Source organism: Bos mutus, chromosome 5 (genome assembly GCF_027580195.1).
Source record: "Bos mutus isolate GX-2022 chromosome 5, NWIPB_WYAK_1.1, whole genome shotgun sequence".
NCBI lineage: Eukaryota > Metazoa > Chordata > Mammalia > Artiodactyla > Bovidae > Bos > Bos mutus.
The window spans coordinates 100,748,738-100,768,066 of NC_091621.1; the positions used below are offsets into that span (position 1 = coordinate 100,748,738).

Genomic DNA, 19,329 nt, shown 5'->3' on the forward strand with positions numbered 1-19,329 from the left:
CCAAGCCCCCTGTACCCAGAGGGAAGGGCACTCAGCACTCCTCCTCAGACCCTCCCCTCGGCTGCAGGGAGGCGCTTGGCTTGTCAGGGACCCATTTCATTGGGAAAAAGAGTCTGGCTTCAGAGTATCTGAAACTAAAGAATTTTTATCTTCAGAAAACGAGCAGATGCCGCCCTCCTGAGGAGGGACCGTTCGTTCCCTCTGTGCTGACACGGCTGTGAAGTGCAGGTGCTGCGTCCACCACTCACTCGCAGCTCCTTCCCATCCCTGACCCACTCCGTGCCACTCAGAAATGGGCTCCTTCATACCTGCCCCTGTCCACACACCGGCAACATCCTCGACCTCAGCCTGCCCGCCCCCTCAGATCCGTTTCAGTCACACACCCTCTCCTGTCTTCCTCGTTCCCCGTCTTCCCCTCCTTGGCCGCACAGCCAGCCCTGCCGAGCCTCCCCCCAGCCCAGCGTGCTGTGGGGGTGGTCCTCTGTCCTACAGCCAGCCAACCACCCAGGGGCTGCGGAGAACTGGCTAATGGGCTCGACCCACCCAGAGCCTGGGGGCGGGCCTAGGACACCACCACAGGCCGGGCCTGGAGAAGCGCAGGCCCTGCCGCACACACAGCGCTGATGCTGGCCTTCGGACCCTTGAGTGGGTGGGGGACAGTGGGTCTGAGGGCAGGGCAGCATCCTCGACGTGGGGCTACAGCCTGAAGGCAGGACCAGTTCAGGAGGAAGCAGGGCCAGGGCAGCAGCACAGGGCACGGCACACGTGGATCACATGCTGGGCCGACGGCTCCTTGTGAGGACAGCTGCTCCCAGCAGACTGAGGGGCCGCGGGGGAGCATGACTGGTCATCACCCTCCCGGGACCAGCTCCCCTCCCTGGATGGAGCAGAGGCCACTGCAGCTGGGGCCCAAAGGAGGCTCGCCTGAAGCCTGCCACCCACAGCCAGGGAGCCCCTGCCCACGCCCCCACCCACCCCATTCAGCAGACGTGAGTCCTCTGGAGACAGAGAGCTGCAGCGCAGGGTAAGGGAAGTGCTGGGGAGAGGCAGACAGGTGTAGCAGTAGGGACCCAGAGTCCTTCTGATGGACAGACTAGCCCTAAGGGCATGCTGGCAGCTGTTTCTCCTGAATGGTCAGTTGGGCCAGTCCCGGCCACCCTCCCACGGCCCGCCCCTGCCCGCAGCCAGCAGGAATCCAGTTAACTGTGGTATAAAGAGGACAGTCAGGGAATCGTGTGTCTCAATGACCTGGGGTCTCCTGAGAGTGGCACGAGGTTCTGAGCAACCATGACACCTGTGTGGGCAGGGCCTTGGCTTCTGCTCCAGCAGCTGGTGGCCAGCACCATCTTGTGGCAGGGGTGGTCCTCACAACCCCTGGGCCCGTCAGACAGGCTGAAGCCAGAATTCCTGAGCTTCCCTGCTGGTAGGGGCGAGGGCAATGTTTCTCACACGCTTCACTGCTCCGCAGATGGGCCAAGTCATTCTCCAAAAGGGGAGCAAGCCCCGTGGGACAGGAGGAGGTGCCCACCAGGTGATCTGGACACGGCAGAGCTGCCTGCCATGTCCCTTGCTCTGCCCACAGCTTACCCGCAGCACACCCTCCTGGCCAGGCCGGTGGCCCACTTCTCCCGAGACAGGCTCCCCGCCCTGCGGCTCACAGACCCTCCTCCCACACATGCCCTGCTTCTGTGAGACCACCAGACAAATAGGACTGCTTAGGAGCAGTCCTAAGGGACTGCGCTAGGGGCAAAGTGCTGCTAAGGGAGCACTAGGGACAAAGAGCAGAGGCAGGCAAGATGCAGGGCAGTACTGCTGCTCAAACCTGAGCTCAGGAAGGCCTGGAGTGCTCATAAACACGTGTTGGAGGTGGTCTGGGACACAGAGAGAAGAATACAGATACAGCAAATTCAGTAACGCTAAAAATCTGCCATGTATAACATGTTCTACAAAACACCAATGTGTGAAAGAGTACAACTCACAAAACCCAGGAAAATATGAAGATCATCAGCATGAGACTGAGGCTCAACGGGCCACTTTTCACTCAGCCTTCAGCCAACCATGAAGAGCCCTCAGCGCCCATGAGGTCTCCCTGAAAGCCGCCGGCTCAGGGGATCTCGTTTTGCTGAGCCAGCGCTCAGCTGCACGCTGGGCCCACCCCCGCCTCCTCACCACGTCTGCACCGGAGTCATGCACAGCGCCCTCCACACGTAGCAGGACTGGCTGCTCTCTACCACCACCACGCTGACCACATCATGCCTGCGCGGCGTGTAGCCTTCTGGAAGCTTCAGGGAGTCCAAGGTGAAGAAGATGCAATCATCGATCACCCCATTCCTCCCACAGAGGCTGGACACACAGACCTGCAAGCACAACACTAGGGCTGGCAGCACGTGCACGGTGGGGCAGAGACCAGCACCGGAGGCCGGGCTGCCGTGGCCAGGGAGGCGCGGGCCTGCTCTCCGGTGAGAAGCAACGCCCCAGATGGTGCAGGCCAGGCAGAAGCCCGGAGCCGGGGCCGAGGGAGCAGCCCGGGGCACACTGCACCTCCTCTCACAGACTCGATTCCCTCCTCTGCTCCAGTCCCGACTCCCAGACCACAGCTCTGCCAGGAGCACAGGCAGAGCCCACACCCACTCCCTGGGTCCCACCATCAGCCACTAACACTGAGTACCCTGTGACCTAGAATTTAACTATGCCAGCATGCAGGCCGGCCTCCAGTTGTCTTGGTAAGAAGTCAGGGTCTTCTCTGGCCAAGACGGACTGTCACTTAACCTGACCTCCCGGTGCACCCAGGACCCATGGACACTTGAGGCCCGGTACCTACCCGGTCCACACGCTTGTACCTCAGCGGCTTCACCGAGATGGCCTCGCTGCTCCATGTGCCTGGCCGGATCCAGTACTCAGCCTCCACCCAGTCTCCCTTGCAGGGCTCGAAACCTCCAAGGCAGGGAAACCAGGCAAGTTACTTGGTGACATTGAAACATTAAAGTGTACAAGAGACTCTGAAGTTACCTTTCAGAACATTGTTACTACATGTATATATAAAGTATATATTATGTATGTTAATTATATACAACTATGTACTGTATGTAATCATACGTAATACATAATTATATGTAATTGTATGCTATATGATACACAGGTATATATATTATGTTATACTTATATAACAATTATACATACATGCATATATAGCATCAAAGAAGGCAATGGCATCCCACTCCAGTACTCTTGCCTGGAAAATCCCATGGACGGAGGAGCCTGGTGGGCTGCAGTCCATGGGGTCGCTAAGAGTCAGACACGACTGAGTGATATCACTTTCACTTTCATGCACTGGAGAAGGAAATGGCAACCCACTCCAGCGTTCTTGCCTGGAGAATCCCAGGGACAGGGGAGCCTGGTGGGCTGCCATATATGGGGTCGCACAGAGTCGGACACGACCGAAGCGACTTAGCAGCAGCACCAGCAACATATATAGCATGCATATACCCAAGCACTGTGGTTGACAACTGCGAGGTGAGCTCCAGGAGGCATGGGTGTTCGTGGCGCTTGTCTGCCAGCTCCATCAGACACCAGGAGCACCCACCCCAATCCTCCTCATCAGGGGCGCGTGGGAGGCAACCAGGGAGGTGCATCCACACCCGAGGCCTGGGCAGCTGCGTCCGCCCCAGCCCAGGCAGGGGAGCCCTCCGTGTCCCCTCAGTGTGCCTGGGAAGCGGTGGGGCAGGCAGAAAGTGGGGAACTACAAGAGCAGGGACGTGAGGCAGCAGCTGAGCCGCTGCGGTACGTGGTGGAGCTATACCTGCTGATAATCTTTTGGTTCTTTTGTAATAAACATTTTTATTAAGCTGAGAAGACAACAGTGCCTAATAAAATACTGAGTTTGCTTCTCAAGAAAGCTGATGATAAGCACAAAGCAGCCCAAACATCTACGGACACTGCTTCTCACCAGGGGCCACCCAGCATGGCACGGGCAGCACAAACCCACAGGAGACACAGCTCCTGGGCACCAGCTTCCAGGTCGGTGAGTTTTTTAGGAAGATGATGCCCAGAACCACAAGTTAACACGCCACTGAGAAACCTGTACTTGTTGTTTTGTAAGCCATGCCTTCATTAATCAAATAATTGACATAATTCTGCTAATTTTTAATTCTGTATCTTCCAACACACACGAGAAGTGAAGCAATAACTACTACTGTGTTAGCTGTATAAAAGTTATTTTAAAGAGAAAAACAGTGAAGCAAATCAAAAACTAGTTCATTTTTTGCCCCATCAGAATCATGGAATCAAAGTAAAGATTTTGGAAGACCATTCTGTTGAAGGAGATATATATGACGTTATTGTGAATGCTACTGTAATATAGTTTAAAAACCCAACACTGGAGAAAAGATTATTTGCTTTTACCATGATCACGCACATAAGTGCAAGTTTTGATGGAACTGTAACAGAAACAAGCTCCCTGCGCGCTGAGAATCCCGTGGGGTAACAACGTATGGGAGCCACCACGTGCCCACAGGCCCAGGCCTTCCTTCCCCCATGCTGTGCTGGTCAGTGAGTGAAGGACAGGCTGCAGCCATGGAGACTGACAGAGCATGCAGGCAACGCAGCCTCAGAGCCCGTGGCAAAGCCAGTGTTAAAATGAACAGATCGTAGGGCCTGCTGGCCTGGTCCTCTTGCTGGCAGTCTGAATTTTACGAATGGTTGAACCTCTGAAGAAGTGCTTTGTAAATCAACCCTACAATGGTGCTCCTTCCACCTTTTACAGGTGAGAGCTCTAAATTTTGGTTACAGTTTGTTCAAAATCAGTTGGCAATTTTTAATTACTCAGTAAACGTGGAAGCAAACAATCTTCGGGTTTACAGAACTCCTAGGTGGTCCGGTGGTTTGGACTCAGTGCTCTCACTGGTGAGGCCCAAGTTCAACCCCTGATTGTGGAACAAGATTTCACAAGCTGTGCAACATGGCAGGGTAGGGGTGGGGAGGGATGGGGGTTGAGCGGGAGATGGAACAAAAGAAACAAAAGCTTCAGTTTTAGAGCTTTTGTGAACCGCAGTTATTGAGAATATAGCCTGTAAACATGACACGGTGACACCCGCTCCCACAGAAGCACAGAGAACCTGAAGCAGGGAGACCCTGTGTGAGGGCTCAGCTCAGGGCTGAACACTGGACATGATGCCGACCGCCTGTGTAAGGAGCCTTTCAATCAAGCCCTCACTTTTAGTTGGATAAACTGATATTCAGCAATGAATAAGTTAAAACCATCAAGGCCTACAACAAGTTTACAGGTTCCAAATTTGGTGTAAGATTAAAAATAAAATCACAGAGATGACTTATTTGATAGATTTTAGTTCATGAAAATATTTGAATACCTTTGTACTTACAGAGGTAAAAACTAATACTTGTGAAACATCTGGGCTAAAAAAGTTAAGATATTTCAGTAGGAAAAAACCCAGACTTGTTAATAACTCACATTCAGCAGAATTTGCTTTGAGCTTACTAGTATTTCCTTAATTAAAAGGTGGCTCAGTGGTAAAGAATCCACCTGCAATGTAGGAGATGGGGTTCAATCCCTGATCTGGGAAGATCCCCAGCAGAAGGGAATGGCAACCCACTCCAGCATTCTAGCCTGGGAAATCGAATGGACAGAGGAGCCTAGTGGGCTACACTCCACGGGGGTCGCAAAGAGTTGAACATAACCTAGTGACTGAGAATACAAAAGCCTACGAGGAGAGCCCATCAAAGGTGCCTACACTTACAAGTTCATCGACCATAAAATGCAGCTTTGAGGAAGACTCCAGGCCACTGTATGAAAAAATGAAGCTAAGATAACACTGAAAAATGTACGTTTCTCAGAACAGTACCAGTGACATGGCATTAGGGCTGCTAAGAAGTGAAAAGATATTAATACACACGAAGAACATAACGGCTACACAATCAAGATTAAATTGTTTTACTTTTCTTTAATGTACCCAGGTATCATTTTCTTTTTTTTAGAAGGACTTTTAGCATTGCAGATAGTTTTTGAGTAACAGTAAAGGCCCACCAATATAATAAAATAAATGTGCTATTCGAGATATACACACACACACACACACAGACATTTAAAAATGATTTAACCTAACCCATCTGCATGCCCCTCTCTTCTCCACTGTGTGCCGGCCTAGCCACTCGCTTGCCGGGCACGCTGGTGTGGTCACAGGAGAGGAATGAAGCCGCGGGCAGGCCGCCACAGCAAGGGGATGCCGAGCCCACCTCACCCCCACACCCTGTCTGCTGACGCTCCCCCAAGGTTAACCCCAACCAGAAGGCAGAGGGCAAGGCTGGCTGGTCCACATAGGGCAGGCCTAGGGTCAGAGCAGGGGGAGACCTGAGGAAAGGGGTCCAGCCTTGAGGTGGGGCCTCAGGTCAGAGGTCTGGGCTAAGCCCCAGGAAGCAGGGACCGGGTGTTGGGTCGAGGCTTTCAGGGCAACACTCTGAGGACCTCAGGGATGCGGGTAGATGAAAACTGGTCCCTGGACTGGACACATCGGTCACTGAAGAGTCATCCAGACAGGGGGCAGGGCCCCTCGACTGCACAGCCCAGCAGGGTGTTGAGCTTAGCTCCCCCAACCCCACTTCTCCCCAGGCTCCTCTAAGTCCTGCCTGTGGATAAAGCATGTACAGGACTGTCTCTCCTCAGGAGGGAGAGCAAGGGCCCACTCATCTGGGTCTCCTGCCCTGCTCCCTGCCCACCAGTGGAGACAGCAGGCATACAATAAATAGTTGTTCAAAAAATGATGCTGACAAATGATTTCTTTGGGCATAAAAACAGAATCTCAGATTAGCTAATGTGTGTGTGCTCAGTCCTTCAGTCGAGTAGACTCTGCCGACTCCATGAACTGTGGCCTGCCAGGCTCCTTTGTCCATGGGATTTTCAAGGCTAGGATATTAGAGTGGGTTGCCATTTTCTCCTCCAGGGGATCTTCCCAACCCAGGGATCAAACCCGGTCTCTCGTGTCTCCTATATTGGAAACTGGATTCTTTACCCTGTGCCTCTAGGAAGACCAACTAAAACCAGATGGAATTAAAAATGTGCTCTTGGAAAAGTACCAGGTTAAACCCAAGTCCTATTTTACACTGGACACACCTAAAAAAAACAAATCACAGTACCTCTGTGCATTTATGACACTGTTGTCTTAGATCAGGAGCAACAATTATGGAAAAGGAACAGCTACCCCGGAGTCGGCAACTGCAGGACAAACGACACAGAGCGAGGGGCAGTGTGTCGCCAGTGCCAGAGCCTGAGCTCATGGCCACGCCCCCACAAGCCTTCTCCCAGAGGGAGCCCAGACGTGGCCCTTTCAGTGATGCGAGCAGTCACCTCAACCCTATTCATGAACATTTTTGAAAAACCACAAAAACTAATTGTAAATGTGAGGCAGAGACCTGCCCAGCGCACCTTCACACACACTCTCCAGGGAGAAGTACGTGGTCTGGCTGATGTAGCCTGCGCGGTCCATCAGCGAGGTCACACACCCGATCAGCACCCGGGGGCTGGGGTCAGACAGCCCCCACCGTGGCTCTTGCTGTCATCGTCCCATTTATCCGAGACGGCTTCCACCTGCAAGACAGACAAACCACCACTTAGGACATGCCAAGGACCACAAAGAAAGCCAAATACTGGCCAAGACCCTTATGAACACTGAGGCAAAAATCCCAATGAAACCCAGGCAAACCGCATGCAGCTTCATGGTAAGGGGCTGCACACATGATGGAGAGGGGTTCATCCCAGAACACAAACACGGCTCAACAAATGCACACCAGTCACTACCATCCGGCAATCTGGCAGAACAAATGAAAAATTATATACAATCATCTCAGTTGGTGCAGAAAAGGCATCTGATAAAACCCAACACCTTTTTTTATGATAAAAATACTCAATTAACTAGGTAGACACTGGAACTTCCTCAGTACTATGAAGACCACATATGACCCAGTGATCCCCTGACACTCATGCTGAGACTGAAAGCTTCCCGGGATAAGGAAGAGGCAAGGCTGAGCGCTTTCACCTCTCCTGTCCAACAGAATACTGGGAGTCCGAGCCAGGCGACTAGCCGAGAAGGGATTTCAGTGCCCAGATTGGAGAGGAAGAAGTGAACTGTCTATTCGAAGTTGACATGAGAAGAGCTGATCACTGGAAAAGACCCTGGAGCTAGGAAAGATTGAAGGAGGGGGAGAAGGGGACGACAGGCGACGAGATGGTCGGACAGCATCACCGACTCGGTGACATGAGTTTGAGCAGGCTCTGGGGGATGAAGGACAGGGAAGCCCGGCCTGCTGTAGTCCATGGGGTTGCAAAGAGTTGAACACAACTAATGGACTGAACGACAACAAATGATCTAATATGGGTTTTCCTGAAGACTTAGATGGTAAAGAATCTGCCTGCAATGCAGGAGACCTGGGTTGGATCCTTGGGTCGGGAATATCCTCTAGAGAAGGGAATGGGGCTACCCACTCCAGTATTCTTGCCTGAAGAATTCCATGGAAAAGGAGCCTGGTGGGCTACTGTCCACAGGGTTGCAAAGAGTCAGACATTACTGACCAAGATCTTACATCCAGAAAATGCTAAAGAATCTACAAAACACCTGTTAGAGCCAATAAATTCAGCAAAGTTATAGGATACAAAAATCTGCTGTATTTCTACTTACCTGCAATAAATGACCCAAAAAAACGGAGAAAACAACTCCATTTATGATAGCATCAAAAAAGAATCAAATACTTAAAAACAAATTTAACCAAGAAGGCAAAAGACTTGTACACTGAAACTACAAATGTGACTGAAAGAAATGAGTGTTACTCACTCAGTCATGTTCGACTCTTTGCGACCCCATGGACGGGAGCCCGCCAGGCTCCTCCATCTATGGGATTTTCCAGGCAAGAATACTGGAGTAGGTTGCCATTTCCTTCTCCAGGGGATCTTCCTGACCAAGGGATCGAACTCAGGTCTCCCGCATTTGCAGGCAGACTCTTTACCAGCTGAGCCACCAGGGAAGCCCTCACCAGGAAAGAAGTTAGAGAAGACACAAACAAGTGGAAACACACCTCACGTCCACAGATTAACATGAAGACATCAATACTACCCAAAGTGATCAATGGAGTCAATGCAATCTCTGTCAAAATCCCAATGATGGTTTTGAAGAAACAGAAAAACCCATCCTAAAATTCATATGGAATCTCAAGGGGCCCTGAATAGCCAAAACAATCTTGAAAAGGATGGACAAAGTTGGAAGACTCACCTTTTTTGATTTCAAAACTTACTACCAAGCTGTAATAATTAAAAGACTGTAGAGACATATCAAACACCAATGAAACAGAATAAAGAGCCCAGAAATAATCCCTCACATATGGTCAAATGTCTCTCAACAAAGGTGCCAGACCATTTAAAGGAGAAAAGGTTTTCCATGTGGTGCAATCTTCTCAAGAAATGGTGCTGGGAAAACTGGATCCCAGCATGTAAAAGACGAAGTCAAACTCTCATCCAACACCATATTCAGTAACTAACTAAAAAGTGGGTCAAAGATTTAAATTTAAGAGCTAAACCTATAAAACTCTTAGAAGAAAGCACAGGAGAAAAACTTCATGATCTTGGGATATTTTTAAAATGTGACATCAGGCACAGGCTATTAAAAATGATAAATTGGACTTCATCAAAATTTAAAAGTTTGGTGCATCAAAGGATATTATTGAGAGAAGTGAAGAGGCTTCCCCCGTGGTCCAGTAGTTAAGACTCTGCCTTGCAATGTGAAGACTCCGGTATGATCCCTGGTCTGGGAAGATCCCGTATGCTGCTGAAGAGCAACTAAGCCCCTGCACTGCAACTACTGAAGGCCAGTGCCCTGGAGCCCATGCTCTGCAACAAGAGAAGCCACTACAATGAGAAGCCAGAACACTGTGACTAGAGAGTAGCTCCTGCTCAGCAAAACTAGAGAAAAGCCTGCGCAGAGCAACAAAGACCCAATGCAGCCAAAACTAAATAAATTTAAAAAGAAAAAGTCCACAGAATGGGAGGAAATATGTGTAAATCACACATCTGATAAGGGATTAATATCACAATATATAAAGAACTTTTACAATTCAATAAGAAAATAACGATTAAAATATAAGCAAAGGAACTGAAAAGATATTTCTCTGAAGATACATGTTATAAATGACCTATAAACACATGAGAAGATGTTCTGTGTAACTAATTATTAGAAAAATGTAAATCAAAACCACAGTAAGACACATTCACTAGGGTTCAGTTCAGTTCAGTCACTCAGTTGTGTCCAACTCTTTGCGACCCCATGAACCGCAGCACACCAGGCCTCCCTGTCCCTCACCAACTCCCAGAGTCCACACAAACCCATGTCCATCGAGTCAGTGATGCCATCCAACCATCTCATCCTCTGTAGTTCTCTTCTCCTCCTGCCCCCAATTCCTCCCAGCATCAGGGTCTTTTCAAATGAGTCAGCTCTTTGCATCAGGTGGTCAAAGTACTGGAGTTTCAACTTCAACATCAGTCCCTCCAATGAACACTCAGGACTGATCTCCTTTAGGATGGACTGGTTGGACCTCCTTTCAGTCCAAGGGACTCTCAAGAGTCTTCATCAACACCACAGTTTAAAAGCATCAATTCTTCGGCACTCAGCTTTCTTCACAGACCAATTCTCACATCCATACATGACCACTGGAAAAACCATAGCCTTGACTAGACAGACCTTTGTTGGCAAAGTAACGTCTCTGCTTTTTAATATGCTGTCTAGGTTGGTCACATTTGCCTTCCAAGGAGCAAGCGTCTTTTAATTTCATGGCTGCAATCACCATCTGCAGTGATTCTGGAGCCCAGAAAAATAAAGTTAGCCACTGTGTCCACTGTTTCCCCATCTATTTGCCATGAAATGATGGGACGACATGCCATGATCTTAGTTTTCTGAACGTTGAGCTTTAAGCCAACTTTTTCACTCTCCTCTTTCACTTTCATCAAGAGGCTCTTTAGTTCTTCTTCACTTTCTGCCATAAGGGTGGTGTCATCTGCATATCTGAGGTTATTGATATTTCTCCCGGCAATCTTGATTCCAGCTTGTGCTTCTTCCAGCCCAGCTTTTCTCATGATGTACTCTGCATAGAAGTTAAATAAGCAGGGTAACAGTATACAGCCTTGATGTACTCCTTTTCCTATTTGGAACCAGTCTGTTGTCCCATGTCCAGTTCTAACTGTTGCTTCCTGACCTGCATATAGGTTTCTCAAGAGGCAGGTCAGGTGGTCTGGTATTCCCATCTCTTTCAGAATTTTCCACAGTTTATTGTGATCCACACAGTCAAAGGCTTTGGCATAATCAATAAAGCAGAAATAGATGTTTTTCTGGAACTCTCTTGCTTTTTCCATGATCCAGCGGATGTTGGGAATTTGATCTCTGGTTCCTTTGCCTTTTCTAAAACCAGCTTGAACATCTGGAAGTTCACAGTTCACATGTTGCTGAAGCCTGACTTGGAGAATTTTAAGCATTACTTTGCTAGCGTGTGAGATGAGTGCAATTGTGCAGTAGTTTGAGCATTCTTTGGCATTGCCTTTCTTTGGGATTGGAATGAAAAGTGACCTTTTCCAGTCCTGTGGCCACTGCTGAGTTTCCCAAATTTGCTGGCATATTGAGTGCAACACTTTCACAACGTCATCTTTTAGGATTTGAAATAGCTCAACTGGAATTCCATTACCTCCACTAGCTTTGTTCGTACTGATGCTTTCTAAGGCCCACTTGACTTCACATTCCAGGATGTCTGGCTCTAGGTGAGTGATCACACAATCATGATTATCTGGGTCATGAAGATCTTTTTTGTACAGTTCTTCTGTGTATTCTTGCCACCTCTTCTTACTATCTTCTGCTTCTTTTAGGTCCCTAACATTTCTGTCCTTTATCGAGCCCATCTTTGCATGAAATGTTCCCCTGTTATCTCTAATTTTCTTGAAGAGATTTCTAGTCTTTCCTATTCTATTGTTTTCCTCTATTTCTTTGCATTGATCACTAAGGAAGGCTTTCTTATCTCTCTTTGCTATTCTTTGGAACTCTGCATTCAAATGGATTTATCTTTCCTTTTCTCACTAGGGTGGTTACTATCAAAAAAAAAAAAAAGGAAAATAATTCACGTTGGTGGAGACATGGAGAAATTGGAACTCTGTGCTGTTGGTAGGAATGTAAAATGGCACAGCCACTAAGGAAAATTTGGTGGGTTCTCCAGAAGTTAAATATAGGATTACCTTACACGGCATGCTCAGTCTCTCAGTCATGTCCAACTCTTTGAAACCCCATACATTGTAGCTCCCCAGGTTCCTCTGTTCATGGAATTTTCCAGGCAAGAAGACTGGAGTGGGTTGCCATTTCCTACTCCAGGGGATCTTTCTGATCCAGGGACCGAACCCATATCTCCTCTCTCCTGCATTGGCAGACAGATTCTTTACTACTGAACCACCTGGGAAGCCTGGATTACCATATGACCATTCAATTCTACTGCAAGGTAGACTCCAGAGTTGAAAACAGGGACTTAAAAGGTACTTTCCACAGCAGTATTATCTACAACAGCCAAAAGGTAGAGACAACTCAGGTGTCCATCAACAGGTGAGTGGAGAAACAAAATACAGTCTATACATACAACAGAATGTTATTTAACCGTAAAAAGGAATGAAGATCTGATACTTGGTACGTGGATGTACTCTGAAAATATAATATTAAGTCCAATAAGGCAGATACAAAAGGACTAATACATGATTCCACTTACATGAAGCATCCCAGGATAGTCAAACTCATAGAGACAGAAAGTAGAACAGTAGGTTATTATTTAGTGGGTATAGAGTTTGTATTTGGAAAGATGAGAAGTTGTGAAAGTGATATGGGTGCACAACAACATGAATGTACTTAGTGCCACTGAATGGCATCAAGAAATTTTAAATGGTTAACAACTTCATGTTATACACATTTTACCATGATAAAAAAAAACCTAAATGAAAAATGAGCAAATAAATCCAGAGGCTAGTAGAAATGAGCCAATTCCACAACTTTCACAGTGGAAGTCAGTTAATCCTACCTGCTGCTGCTAAGTCACTTCAGTCGTGTCTGACTCTGTGCGACCCCATAGACGGCAGCCCATCAGGCTCCCCGTCCCTGGGATTCTCCAGGCAAGATCACTGGAGTGGGTTGCCATTTCCTTCTCCAACGCATGAAAGTGAAAAGTGAAACGGAAGTCACTTAGTCGTGTCCGACTCTTAGCGACCCCATGGACTGCAGCCTACCAGGCTCTTCTGTCCATGGGATTTTCCAGGCAAGAGTACTGGAGTGGGGTGCCTAGTGTTGGTAAATCAAGTGATACAGGCATCTTCCAGAAGAGCTAAGAACAAACACGGAAGCACTCTGTCTGAAGAGTCAGAGTTCTGGTGGAGCATGAGGAAAGGGGCTGTTCCCCAGGGGCAGCATGTTCCAGACCAGAGGAACTCCACAGGCCCTTCTGCTCCAATAAACATGGTTTATGTTGGAAGCATCCAATTTGGTGCCACCAGTCATGTTCAGTACTTAAAATGTAGTTCATGAAACTGAGGAGTTAATTCTAAATTTTACTTAATTTTAATAAATCTAAATAGAGACATATGGTTGGTAGATGGTATGTCATGACCACTTAAAAAAGTAGTTGAACTCAGTAAGTTTAACAGATACCAAATTATATACCAAATCTCAACATTTCCTATAAAGGAAGAAAAAGATTGAAAATACAAAATAAAATCATATTGAAAATGAAAAAAAATCAATACAATTCTCAAAAATAAACTTAAGAAGGAATCTGCAGAACATAAATGAACAAAAAGAACACAAAGGCAGGCTTAAATAAGTGGACATAATTTGTAGCTGGTGAAAACTCGCTCTGATCCACGTCACTTGACCTAAATGGATCCATGTACTCTGCGCTGGTCCAGGTGAGCCTGAGCCAAGGAGGAGAAACAGCAGGATGACTCTAATGTTCATCCAGAATAAGAGGAGAGCCAGAGAAGCCCATCCACAGACAGGAAGAGGGAAACCAGCCTGCCACCCAAGGATGTGACTGTGCCACGGGGGCCAAGTGAAGGCATCAGGACCGACAGGGTCCAGACAGGGTCCCACGTAGATGGGATTCTGGGACCTTCCAACTCAGTAGGAAAGACTGGACCACTCAGCAGATGACTGGCGAGCTACCAGGAAAGAAATGTCTGGTTCCTTCTTTCAGTCCACACAGCCAGTAAGTTCCAGGGAAATTAGACATTTAAATGTAAATAAACAATTTTTCAGAAGAAAACCTGAGGGCATGTCTATACTGAGAAGTGTGAAAAGCCTCTCTAAGGATTCATGAAAAGCCTTGGAGCCACAAGGAACATACAGACCCATTAACTATGTGGAATGAAACTTAATCCCATAATGTAGAGTTTAATTTTAAATAGCTGAACCCAACAAACAAAATGTATAAAGGACACTAAAATAACTCACAGGAAAAAAAATGTGAATATTTAGTCTATTTTAAGGCTTAAATGCAAATTAAAACAATACAATCACTTATCAAAGTGACTGGAGAAGATTTCCAAGATGCCTAAGTCCACACCCTTGCCAACATGGGTAACAAGTCTCTCACCCTGCTCCTGAGTATAATTAGCACAAAGTTCTTGAAGGATAATTTGACGATAACCATTAAAATGTTAAACACGCATACCCTCTAACTAACATCAGGAAATCAGAGAGTAATAATACTATTTTTTATAAGAAAAAATTGCTGCATAGTAGAGTTCATTAATTATCTTTGCTAACTGGATAACAAAGGGCCCAAATAGCTATCATTTGTAACAATAGTTTTTTAAATGGCTAGAAGAATAGATAATGAAGTGGTAACACTGATTTCCTCCATGGCATAAAACTATAGGTTGTCTCTGAGAGGAGGATGGTGGTGTGAAGCTCAAGGTGGAGAGAATTCTTCCTCAAGAACTCAGGCCTTACCCGGATTGCTTTCAGTCCATTTGACACCTTATTTTCTTCCACAACCGCAATAACTTCCTGTCCGACATTTAGAAGCACTTTGCTAGTCACAGCCTCGTTGGAGAAGTAGATCAAATCATCAATCATGCCATAATCACTGCAGTACCTTGTCACGACACCCTGGACAGTTTTCAACCTGGTGTCACCTGAGACAGGTAAACAGAGAGGTTACATTGACCACAAAGCAAGTGTACACTACAGTTGAATCTCCCAGGGAACAGTGGAGCTCAGAGCATCCTTGTGGCTAGGAGCCCTGTGGGCTGAGAACCTCCCTGGAGAGCAGAGTGCTCAGAAAGTAGGGTTTTGGAGGCAGACTTCCCAGGTTACTCCAAGGGGCACAGGTGGTAGGCACCATGGGGAGAGCTCTGACTCCAGAGCCAGGTTGCCTGGGTCGGATGCCCAGCTCTTGCCCTGCCACCTGCAGAACCCTGGGCTAGGTCTGTGCCTGTCCTCATCTGTAAAATGGAGACAGTTACAGTCCAAGAGAGCTGTGTGAAGGTTATTACATGACAGAATGTGCGAGGCACAGACCTCTGAGTGGCTGGTGCAGGCTAGGGGCTGCTTTAGAGCAACAGTGGGGGAGTCACTACTGTGCACTCTTACCACCACTATTGTCTTTCTCATCACCAATACTACCAGCAGCAGGGCTAGGAGATTCTGTATTATTTCATCATACCAGGAATGGCTTCCTAGATGGCCCAGTGGTAAAAGAAACTACCAGCAATGCAGGAGACCCAGGTTCAATTCCTTCTCAGGAACATCCCCTGGAGGAGAAAATGGCAAGCCACTCTAGTATTCTTGCCTGGAGAATCCCATGGACGGAGGAGCTATAGTCCACTGGGTCGCAAAGAGAGGGACACAACTGAGCACTCAATCCTAGGCAGGCACTACTGAAGATTCCGGGCCTGGGGGGCAAGTCTGGGGCAGAGCAGGCCTTCGCTCATCCACTCAGAGACCTGGGCCTGGAACGCCTGCTCCTTCTCAGACACAGAAGACACCTGAGTGCCCCCCGGCCCAGCTGGAAGCCCACTGAGGCTGAGCTGTAATCCTACTGCTGCTGAGGGGCTGCATTGACAGACAAGGCCTGGGTGGGTGAAGCGACCTGCTCCAGGCCGCAGTTTGCTGAAGAGGCAGAACGCCAGCTGCAGACGACTGACGTTCTGGCTTCTCCGGCGGAGAATTCACTGTTACAGAGGTTACAGAAAACAACTAGAGACTCACTACCCAAGGCTGAAGTCTGGGACAGAAGGAAGGGTTGGGAGAAAATGCCAAGAACCTTCGGGAGTGTGTAATTCCGGGTTCCAGAATCAGAAGTACTGCCTGGACTTCAGGAAAGGGGTTCGAAAACAATCTGGAGAAGAGCAAGACCCCATGGGAGTAAAAGGGCAGTTTAGGAGAACCGGGGTCACCCTTTCCAGAGCCGTCACAGCACACAACTGCTGGGGCACTGACAGAGAAAGAGCGGGAACCTGTCCAGAGCGACTGGTGTCAGGGCGCTCGCAGCGGAAAAAAGCAAGCGGGAAGGAGACACAGATCCTACGCTGGGGAGATGGCCACGAAAGACAAGCCTCAGCTTCGAGGGAGAAGACAATACAAACCTGGGACCCGGCTCGGGCCACTCCCCACCCCCACCCTCAGTGCAGGCGCGGGAACCAGGCCTCGCGAGCTCCGGGGCTACTGCTAGGTTACCGGCCGCCCCGCCCGGGCAGCGCCCAGTGAGGCCAGGCCGCCTCAGGGGCCGCGCGGCCCGCCCTCCCCGCGAGGCACCTTCCACGAGCTCCGGCCCCAGAGGCCCGGCCTCCTCCTCTGGGCAGTCCGCCTTCCTCCAGAAGAAGGAAACCACCTTGGCCGCGAGGCGCAGCATGGCCAGGCCGCCCCGCCTCAGCGCCGCAGCCTGACGTGCCCCGCACGCGGCACGCCGCTCCTGCCGCCAATGCGCTGCCGCGCTCGCGCAAGCGCGCCCTGGAGCTTGGCCAATAGGGTTGCGGCGTCTGTGGAGCTCGGCCAATGGGGGTGCCGCACGCGGAGACTGCTGGCTGCGAGTGGTGGGCGGTTGCGACCGTTAGTGCGCCCTGTGGGAGTGACGTCATGCCTGTGCTGGTGGGTGGGACCAGCAGCAGGTTGTCCAGGCTTCGTGCAGGCAAGGTTGGTGTGCTTGCCTCCTGGGCGCGAGCCGGCTGAACGTGTGGCTGCTCGGTGCTGTTAGTCGTAGCTTTGGCAAATGTACTATACCAAGTTGGAGAAATCCCCTCTGCCCACTTTTCTGAGAGTTCTTACGGTGCTTGGGTGTGAAGTTTTCTCAAATGCTTTTCCTGTATCTAGTGAAATGACGTCTTGTTTTTCTATTTTAGCGTGTTAATGAGAATGAATTACATTGAATATTCAAATGTTAAACCACCCTGCTTTCCTAGGAAACTCAACTTGATCATGGTGTATTATCTGTTTTGTGTGTTGATCCAGCTTGGTAATTTTGTGCCTGAGTGATGAGGAATTTTTCATTTATTGAGATGTGCGGCAGTCCTCCGGGCTTATACCTAATTTGGCTTGAACTCTGTGCTAACTGAAACAGCCTGCCTCGTGGCCTATCAAACACATATTGTATATCTGTTTTAACGAATTCAACTTTTGTATTGGTTAAAGGGCTGTTACCAATATTCAGCAATGTTGCATAAACTTTGGTAATTTTAAGGGATTTGTCCGCTTTAGCCAATGTGTCAAATTGCTGGCACAATTTGTTCATGGTATTTCCTTACTATCCTTTTACTGTCTCTGTGATCCACTGTAATGAACCATCCTTCATTCCTGACTTTGGCAGTTAATGTCTGTCCTCTTGTTTGTCTTCATTGGTCTAGCTACATGTTTATCAATTTTATTTATCTTTTCAAAAAATACCTTTTGGTTTCACTGACTTTTTTCTATTCATTATTTCCTGCCATCTCTTCCTCCTCCTTGTCCCCCTTCCACTCCTCTTCCCCTTTCCTCCCCCTTCTTCTAGTTTGATTTGTGCTTTTCTAACTTTTTAAGTTGGAAAATTAGATACTGAATTTTGGAATGGAACTTTCTTCATTTTTAACATAAGCATTTAAGACCATATATTACTTGAAGTGCCAATTAGTTGCATATACAATTTTTTACAAAGTTTTTGTGTATTTTTGACTGAGCTGGGTCTTTGTTGATTTGCTTTGGCTTTCTCTAGTTGCGGCAAGCAGGCTTCTCATTGCGATGGCTTCTCTTGTCGCAGAACATGGGCTTGTGGCTGAGTTGTTTGGTGAACAAAACTCCTGATCTCTGTTTTCTGTCTCAGGTGAGGCAGCTGCACCTCTCAGGCCAGGAACCTTCCAGTCCCCTGAACTCCTGCTCCCCTCATCTCGCGTCATTCAGAGGGCAGGTCCGCTTGACTTTTCAGTCTATCAAGAATCTGGTGGCTTCTCACCACGCCCACAGCTCCCCCTCTGTCCCACCAGCACCTGCTCTCACCTGCTGTCCCATGGCCTGTGCTCCACCCGGGTGGATGTTCACTCTTCTGCCCAGCAAGTGCATCTCAGAGTCCGAGCCACGGCTGTCTCCACGTCCTCAGGTGCCTCATGCCTGGGCACCTTACCTGCACCTTGCCCCACAGGGTCCCTGTGCCCACCGCCCTCCGGCCTTGCCACCTCAGTGCCTCTGCACCTGGGGTGCCTCTGCTCCCCTGCCCTCCTTGCCCACCCCCCACAGTGAGGCCTACCCTAACTCTCCCGAGTAGCCCCCCACGCCCTCCCTGGACTTACTTGCCATCACAGAGGAAGTCAATTGCGTCCCCATAGAACGCACCCCTTTACCCACTGTGTGCCTGTCCCGCATTAGGCTGTGGACTCCACATGGGAAGGGCTGTGGCCTGTCCTGCCCATCCTGCAAGTGTGCGCTGGATGGCGGGGTGAATGTTGAACCATGAGCAGGGCCTCGGCAGCACAGAGTGGGAGAGAGCACTTTAGGGACAGAGTTCGTGCGAGGGATGGAGCTGTTCTAGAGACTGGTGTTGCTGCTGGAGATGGGGAAGTTCTTCCCAGGACGCTTGGGGGGTGTTTGTCCCACCATCTCTAATTCCAGACTGCTTATTTGTGTTTCCACAACTTTGGAAATGCACAGACATGATGAAACCTGCATAATACTCTTCTTCAAGCAAGGAGAGAAGCGAAGAGTTCCAGTGGTTGACAGTCTCCCTGCTAATTGCACTTACTGCTTTAGAAGGCAGTCACTAAAGAGGTTTGGGAGGTTTTCAATGTTTAAAATCCCT

The 19,329-nt window shown here is 48.7% G+C and overlaps 1 protein-coding gene across 1 annotated transcript in view; it reads right to left on the bottom strand.

The window, feature by feature from the left end:
* MOV10L1 (Mov10 like RNA helicase 1) overlaps window positions 1–19,329 on the bottom strand; it is a 68,247-nt gene that overhangs the window by 47,009 nt on the left and 1,909 nt on the right. Inside the window, 6 exon segments of the mRNA XM_014480859.2 lie at window positions 2,170–2,357; window positions 2,822–2,934; window positions 7,436–7,541; window positions 7,544–7,597; window positions 15,018–15,202; window positions 16,824–16,980. Coding sequence (XP_014336345.2) covers window positions 2,170–2,357; window positions 2,822–2,934; window positions 7,436–7,541; window positions 7,544–7,597; window positions 15,018–15,202; window positions 16,824–16,980 — 803 coding nt within the window.